This window comes from Athene cunicularia, assembly GCF_003259725.1.
Source record: "Athene cunicularia isolate RWA chromosome 7 unlocalized genomic scaffold, athCun1 chr7_part1, whole genome shotgun sequence".
NCBI classification, from domain to species: Eukaryota; Metazoa; Chordata; class Aves; order Strigiformes; family Strigidae; genus Athene; species Athene cunicularia.
In genome coordinates, this window is record NW_020799107.1 from 37,682,620 (window position 1) to 37,691,460 (window position 8,841).

Below are 8,841 nucleotides of genomic sequence, written 5' to 3' on the forward strand. Positions count from 1 at the left end.
CGCCTCCCGGGGCCGGCCAAGCGGCGCCTCCTGCGCTGTGCCATAGCCTGCCATGCCACAGCCCGGCCCGACCGGCCTCCGTCTCCCGGTTTCTCCGTTTGTCGTCACCCCCGCGGTGGAAAACAGCTTTAAAAGAGCCCGGTTATTTGCTGCTTCCTCGCTACGCAGCCGGGCCGGCGGCAAAGGCCTGACGTGCCTCTTCCTACGGGAACCGGAGTGTGATGGGGGCAACTGGGACTTGATTTTGGATGCACCGGGATCGCGACCAGGAATTCATTTTTAAATAACCTATGGGCTTTTGAAATTGCTTGGGAAACCGCTTTGATTGGCAAGTCCAAGGAGGAGTACATTACATATTACTGATTACCTTCCCTGGCCTGCAATAGGCTACTGATTATTTTTACTTTCTTATGCATCATGCATGTGAATTGCTCAGCAAGACAATGACAGACTGCCTTATGGCAGTCGTGCTGACTACCTTCACGTGACATATTGTTTCATGGCCATCAAACTACCAAAACATCGTCACTCATTCTCAGGACAGGACTGTCAAGCAGAATGACCGCCTGGCTACCCCGGATTTCATGGGAGGGTTTTTTAGATTAATCCATTTCTGTGATCACTGATGTTAAAATATTATATGAGGAATATACATTTGCTGCTATCAGTTGCTTTACCAGTTACAGCGCTTTTTAAATATTAACGTATTGCATAAGCGGTTGAGGATACAGAGCAGGCACTGCCCAGTGTCTTCCAGGAAAGATGAAACAGATAACACAAAGGCAAGAGTTAATTCAGTGTCGGAGGAACTGGGGCCACATTCAGGCAGAGCAGTGCTTTCTGCCCTGCCTGCAGCCTGCAGCCTGCAGGACAGCATCTCCTCCCAGGAGGAGGCTGCTCATGGGGCGGGTAGCTCCAAGATCTGCATGGGGCTCTAGTATATCCCAGAGAGTTTTCCAACCCTTGTTCACCACCCGAGAGAGGGAAATACTGAGGAAAAACCATCCAAACCCAATCATTTCGGCTTTGTTAACTAACCCGTTTTAACTCCCTGCTGGTTTTAATTTCTGCCAGTGCCCTAGGTGAAGGGACTAGCAAGGTCAGTGACCAAAACATTTCCAGAGTGTTTGTCAGAAATATCTGGGGTAAAAATATTACAAATTCCTAAATATTCACTTTGCAGTGGAAAAGCGATGCTGTGCCGGGAGCAGGAGGAACCAGACTTACGTGTCTACCTGCTTCAGACAGGAACGGGGAGCTGGTCCCGCCACGCTGTGACACAGGAGGTAGGACCAAGCGTGCACCCGCGTACTGAAGTAAATGTCCCTCTTCTTAAAAGACTGTGTGCAGAAACTAATATAAGGAGTGATTCATTTCAATATATTTACCCAGCAGCTTTAGTCCCCAAACAGTAAAACATTATCCCTCAAAGAGAGATAAAGGAGTAAGCTGAGACTCAGAAGGGAGGCTCTTATCTTTGATTTTACATTGATAAAAATAAGCAAAGCTACAAGCTTATTTTACCAGACTTTTAGCAACGGGCTGCCCGTACTCTGGGAAGAACCAGGCCTTTCTTCCTCACCTGCAGGAACTGCCTCCAGGCTTCACGTCCTGCCTTACTCACATGCTGTTGAGAGTTTCACCCAACATCGCGCGGATATCAGGGTAAAAATCAAAGGGTGGGAGAAGGGGCTCTGCACACTGAAACTCCGGGTGCCCGGCTCGCTGGGAGTGGGTGGGAGAGCCCCCGCCGAGCTCTCCACATCAGCTCAGGTGCTGCACGGGGCAGGAGTGCCTCGGGAGGGTGGGGTGTGCCTGCTGCCAGCCAGACGTCCCCAAAACAGTGTTTGGAGACATTTGTCTCGATTCCCGCTGGCGACATAGGTCAGCCGTGTCCCGCTCCCCTCCTGTTTGCTGTTCACTAACATATGTGTGCCCGGTCCTGCTCGTGCAAATATTAGAGGAAAGTTGCCTTTGGTGCTCATGTCCACTGTCACCGGCAAACAGAGGTGGACATGATCACACACCTCTAACTCCTTCCGTAGAGCCAGCACTTCTGATACCTCTGTTAACGGTTTTAGCCTTTCGGGCAGGAGCAGAGAAAATAATGCACAGCTGAGGTGAGCTGTCAAGTACCTCAAATATTAAATCATTATTTTGAACAGGCTTCAAACCCCCTACCCCACGAGCTGAGCACATACAGAAGTATATATTTACAAAAATCTGGATCCATCCACGCATTAATCAGGCTGAGAAGGAAAGGTTGAACTCTCCTGCTAATGCATTCATGGCGGGGCAGCCGCCCTCGGCATGCAGAAGGAGCTGCTGCCGCGAGCAAATGGCCAGGGTCTGCCATGCTGGCAGGGCTGGGGACCCCCCTGTACCACAGCCACCCCACCAGCATGGCTGAAAATGCTGGTTTTGGGGTACACCCTGCAGATGGACTGTCAGGAAGAAAAGTGTTGGGGAGCGGGATGGGCAGAGGGCAGCCAGTGGCCGTGGGGGCGTGCAGGGGGGTCCTGGGCAAAAGGGGAAGGTGTGTTCCCCCCTCACTGCTGCAAGGGTTGGGGCAGGACTGGCTTTCCCGAGTAGCCCAGGAAGGTGTTGCAGTGGGTGGGAGGGAGAGGTGGGGAGCTGGGTTCCCCCTGTCTGTGCACATTTGCTAAAATTTAGTGTAGAGAAAAAAGGGGACAACGGTCCTGTCAAAATTCACATCCTGGTGTCCTTGTTACAACGTTATTTCTTTTCTGAATTTCCTCCTTTAATAATTCTGAAAGTAATTTCTCCTATTCTGTTGTGTGAAAGACCCCGTTTTGGAAGTGATTCTAAGTGATTATTCTGGAGTTTTCTTGCAAATTGGGGACTTTTGATAATAATTAGAGCTCCAAGTTGCTGAAGTGTCTAAATCCTCCTCAGCAGGTAACTTTGCCCCTCCAGGAAGCTGTGCTGGGCGGGAGGAAGAAAGGCTGCCCCTCACGCGGGAGGAACGCGGGGCGCCCAGGTCAGCTGGGGCAGGAGGAAGGGCACCCTCCGAGGGGTGTCACCCCAAGGTCGTTGGGCTGTGAGGACACAGGAAAGTTAGGCGCTTCGTATTTCTTTGGCCTTAGTCAGGTATGAAAGGAAAGGATTCAGGAAGCTTAAACCAAATGCTGCTGTAAATCTGTTTGCTCCAGCAGAAGTGTGCGGTGTGAGTGTGTTGGTGTCTGGGACCTGCAGGAGCGAAGTGTATTCAGTGCATTAATGCCACACTTGGGGTCCCTCACCCCTCCCTACTCCCACCGCAGCACATGGGACCTGCTGGTACAGATTTCTGCGGGACAGGCGGTCAGTGAAGCTTCTGCCTCACAGCAGACACCAGTGCAGGTACGTGCCCTGTCTGAGTCCGAGGCTGGAGGTTTCACTCCGGGTACCCCAGCAGGCCTAGGCACCGTTTGTCTGCCACTTGGTTTTGGTTTTATTTTCCAAACTTCCTTTCATGGCTCCAGGACCAAAAAAAAAGGGAATCTCAGGAGCCCGTGTCAGGTGTCCGGAAGGTCCCTGTGCCCCGCGGGGAGGTGGGGTCTGGGGGTGATCCCACACCATGGCGGCGGCCCCAAACATCCCAGCGCTTTGCCGACAACTTGACAAATTTAGTTTAACTATTTTGATGTAATAATGTAATTAGGTAAAAGGGTTCAGCAGCCGATTGCGTTTCACTGATTTCAACCATCTGCTTCAACATTTGTTCTTATGTGTACCAGATTTCAGAGTGCCTTTGCTCTAATAGTAATTAATGAAACTGTTAATAAGCTACATATATCATATTATGCTGCAATAATTTATCAAAGGATAATGTTATGAGACAAATTATATATAACAATTATAGAAAATGGCTTACATTACTAAATGTTGCACACTGCTAGCTAGTTTCTTTACTCTTCTCTTCTTAATGAATTCCCTAATTAATTTAATGCATACTTTATGCGTAATTTGAAATTTAAAAACATTGCTGGGTCAGGTTTTAACCATCCTCTTTTACATGCTGTCTGCTTCTACAAGACACATATTAGCAAAACATGACCTCTATGCAAATTACCGAGCCGCACTGCTGTTTCCATTCCTGGTCCCGGCGAAGGCTCTCCGGCACGCTCCCCTCGCACACAGGCACCCCGGCCGCCTCACTGGCGGCCTCCTGCCCCTCACGAGAGCCACAGTGGATCTAGGTCACTGTTTAGAACAAAGAATAAACCTAAAAGGCTATTCTAATCTTTGATTACGTAACCAGCTCCATTTTGGGGAAAGCTGCTCTCCATCATACTTCGTGCCATCTAAAAATAGAGCTTTGCCGCCATCGTGCACCAAAAAGCACCCCGCCCCCAGAATAATGAGGTCAGCTGAAAAATTGGGAACCTTTCAAAATAGAAATGAAAACTTTAGTTTCCTTATCTCCAGATTTTTAAGCGTCCAACACACAATTGCCCAGCATCTCCGTTTTCTACATCTACAGCTTCGCAGTCTTCCTGCAAAACACGACCATAAACTTTTCTTTCAAAGTCAAAGTTTCCATTCTCGTCTGACTGTATAATTGCTGTGTGTGGAGCCTTCAGGAAGATCCCCGAATACCCTGGCAGTGCAGATGAACTGCCAGGGGATTCTAAATTCAGAGTTTGCTAAGTTTTTACAGACTGAATTTCTGGAGTCAGAGAAATAAGATATCCCACTGCGAAGGGATCACGGCCTGCTGGTGTGGATTCCCTTGTGTCTTCTCCTTCTCCCTCTGTGGGGGCTGAGCTGGGGCTTGCTTTCCTCCACTTCATGTCCTCAAGTCATGTATCTTTCTGTCAAATTCAATTAAAGTTAATTAGCAGAGTCAAAAGCCAGCAGGACCTCGGAGAGGACACACAGACAGAGAGAGAATGAGATTTATCATGTTACTCATATTTAATATAATTAGTATCTTATGGAACTTAATGAACAAATCATTCACCAGTAATTCCCCACTATTCTAGTAGTTTATTAACATTTGGTAGGTGTGGTGCATTCCAGAAACGAAAACACGATTCGTAGCTGGGAAGGTGTATGAAGATGCGGTGTGGGCTAGACGGGAAGAGCCAGCACGCTCCGGCAGCGCCCACATTTGAGATGCCCGGGCTGCTGGGAGGGAGGAGGGAAGGGCTTGTTTCGGGGCCTGCTGAGGAGCTCTCACAGCTCCACGAGGAGCCAAGCAGCACAGTCGCAGCCGAGGCCCAGGTTCTGTGGGCAGGAGTCCTCCCCTGCCTCCTGCCACAGCCACCAGCTGGCCCAGCTATAGGGTGACCGGCCCCACGACGTTTTAACCCCCTCGCTACGACCGACACCTCAGTGCCCGCAGTGCACGGCAGTGCGCTGGGCTGCTTACCTGCAAGAGCCCATGCAGGTGTTCTCTGTGCTCTCCTCTCCCCTCCTCAGTCGTTTTTCCATCAGGATTTCTCAGTTTGTACCTTTTGCTTTCATTAAGGAGCATTTGCCAGATTTTGCCTGAACATCACGCCAGCCTGCAGGAAGCTTGGCGCTTCTGTGCTCAGGAGGGAAGCGTTAAACTTACTGAAAAGTCAGATAAGGAAGATCTAAAATCCTGAGATGTATTTCATTTAAAATAGCTTATGTTACTGTGGGCAGCCCTCAGCAATGGAGCAGCCTGAGCTACCACAGCCGTGAGCAGACGTCACGCTGCCAAAACCCCCCCGGCCCCGGACAGCCGCAGGGACACAGCTTCAGGCCTGGCACCGTGGGGACGTCACCCGTCAGGGCTCACAGAACTGAGCAGTGACACCTCAGAACCGAGCAGTCACACCTCAGTGGTGTGTGTGGCTGTTCCCCTGGCAAAACGTGGCCACGTGTGTGGCTGAATGACAGCAAAGAACGGTGTCCTGGTCTTCTGGCAGGTTACTGCAGGTTCAATATTGATCTCTTCTAGCGTCACCATTGCTGTATTTGCAGGTTAAATTTTATACACGTAAATACATATACCAGTTTCTGAGTAAGATCCTTAATTGTTAAGTCTTTCCTTCTGTTTGCTTTCACCCTTAAATATATCTTCTTTGCTGCTGTCCCCTTCCATGCACGGAGCAGGTTTCTTTAAACAAATGTCTTGTTCAACCTGATTTGCTGAATGCGGTGCCCGTGTCCATACCCATGGTGGTTCCTGTGGAGAGCACACTGTGGTGCTCTAGGATGGAGGAGCAATTGGGGAATCGGGTAATTAAATGTAGCAGGTCCTCCCTTGTGGGAAGAGGAAGAGCTTGATGGCTTTTTGCGCAACCTGTTTGCACTATTTTCAGCTCTTTTCAGCCAAAAGGGCCCTTGTCCTCTGCACGGTAGGGTCAGCCACACGTGTCTAATCTTGCGCTCCGTGGATCCCTGTCTGACTCTGCACCGCCCCTTATGCTCCAGGATAGAAATACAATCTATCAAGCCAGCCAGGATTAAGCAAGAGATCATTCCTTCACGACTTCTTATTGGACAGCATTTTTTTTACATTAGTATATTTTATACAGAAACCCAGAGTGGCTTATTATAATGTTACCTCATCTTCTGGGACACTTCTGGCTGGAAAAAATGTTGAGTCTTCATCTTCAAGTCAGCTTGCTTCCATGCATTTCCATCCAACACTTCAGATTATTTTAATGATGGAGTAGCCTTGATTGAATTAATTTCTCCCTACAAAAGCAGCTGTCTTGTGTCAAGGAATCTGTTCAGCTATCTGGAACATTCATTCTTGCCAAGGAGAAGAGCCAAAGCGCAGAGTTAGCAGCAGGAATGCCTGACCATACCAAAACAGCCATGACTTTGTCATCACTCGTAAGCGCAAGGCCAAAGCTTAGGGGAAGGTCTCGGGTCTCTCTCCCGGCCCGGCGCAGAGCTGGGCCTTGCCGGCCCCGTGCCCACGTTTAGGAAGAGGCAGGCTGGGCACCCGCCCAGTGCCCCCGCACACAGCCCGGAGGGTTGGCATGGGCCCAGCACCCGAAGTGCAGCCCTGGGGTGCGCTGGCCCGGTCCCAGCACTGGGGACCCCGGCCCTGCCGGCACAGCGCGGGAACAAAACCCAGATGAAAATGAAAAACCAGGGCCAGTGCGGCCAATGAGCCCACAGTCCATGGTTTATCTTAAACTTTTATTTCTAAACCAAATGTATTATTTCAAGTTTTATCTTAACTTACTCTCCAACAGATACTCATTTTTTTCCCCTTCTAACAGTCCTTTTGTGCTCTTACCCTTCACTCTTACTGGAAGTCCTGAGGCGTGCACCATCCACACACGCAAATCCTGCTGACAGAACTGCCGTTTGTTTCTTTTGTTTTCGATCTCGTAATACCACCATAGGCTGGGCTTTGAAATTATGTTCTTTTAAAGTATGAATGTGAACATCATCTTTTTCCACTCGTTTCTTTTCAGTATTCATATGCACTGCAGTGGGTTGGAGCCCGTTCTTTAAAAAAATCCGCTTGGTGATTTGGGATTACATGCATTGCTTTTAAATTTATTAATGCCAGAGTTTGAGAGAGAGCTGCAAACTACTAACCCTACATTTACTGTACTAGTGTACAGTATTATCCTCACATTTACATGTACTACTGACTACATTTACTAGTATCCAGGGTTAATAGCTGTGCCGGTAACTAGAGTTACCACACATAGGGGGATATATGATGAGGTTTGGGAGAATTCTTGGTCAAACAAGAATTTGAAGCAAGGCCAAGATGACCTTGCTTAGGGATAAGAAGTTCATCAGCGATAGACTTTGATCCCAAACCCTAGAAAATAAGCCGAATGCCCTGGACCGTCAAGAGAGTGTCTGGAGTTGTGCTCAGGATGAGTCGACAGCCTGGCAAAGGGACTAATTGATTCTCTTGGCAATGAAACTGCGTGTCCCGACAGGGAACTGCCTTCACTGTAATACTAAAAACACACCCACGAGTCAGAAAGCCCCCTGCCCAGTTAAGACCCTTCTCCTGAGCATGTGTAGGAGTAGAAGCATTGTGTGAGCGTCTTACCGGTGCATGTTAATCACTGACCGGTCAGTGTCTAATAGGCGTGTTTGGAAAAGCACTAACCTTGGAGTTTTGTGTGTAAAATAAGCACGGAAACCTGCCGTTGGGGTGCTTGATTTGTGGAAAAGTCCCCCGAGCACGCAGGCCTGAATAAGTCTAGTGTCTGTCCTGAGCGCGGTGAGATTGGGGCGTTGCACGCGGGCGCGACACCACTTTCCGCAGCGCGGTGGCACGGGGCAGCGAGTCTCCGGGCGGGCAGTGGGACGGTGCCGGCTGGTGCTGGGGCCTCTGTTCCAAGGCTCCTGGCAGCCGTGGGGTGACAGAGCTCCCCCGAGCCCAGGCTCGGCTCAGTGGGTGCAATCCAGTCATGGGGGTCCTGTGCGACTGTCCCAGCACGCCAAGCTCGCTGTGACCAACCCCCTTCACCCTCTATCTCCCCACTACCCTCCCAGATATCCAAATTCCCAACCAAATGCCCTAATACCATCCCAAATACATCTCCCACGTAACCAAATGCCCTTCCAGATGCCCAAATACATCTCCTAAATACCCAAATACCTTCCCAAATAGGCTCCCAGATACCCCAATACATCTCCCAAATACCATCCCAAACGCCCAAATACCATCCCAAACGCCCAAATACCACCCCAAATGCCCAGATACCCTCCCATTTACCCAATATCCTCCCAAATATCGAAATACCCTCCCAAGCACGCAGACGCCCTCCCGAACACCCTCTCTGCAGCGCAGCTTCTGCTGACGAACCGCGCACAGCCGGTCACCCCGACACCGGGGGACAGGGGGGACACCGGGGGCCAGCGACCCCCGCCGTC

General features: G+C 49.9%; 1 protein-coding gene across 1 annotated transcript in view; it reads left to right on the forward strand.

Annotated features, from left to right (window-relative positions):
• The first annotated feature begins 52 nt into the window (after window positions 1-52).
• Window positions 53-8,841, forward strand: part of GALNT5 (polypeptide N-acetylgalactosaminyltransferase 5) — a 23,812-nt gene continuing 15,023 nt past the window's right edge. The window contains exon 1 of the mRNA XM_026852542.1: window positions 53-227. Coding sequence (XP_026708343.1) covers window positions 53-227 — 175 coding nt within the window. The remainder of the gene's footprint in view (window positions 228-8,841) is intronic.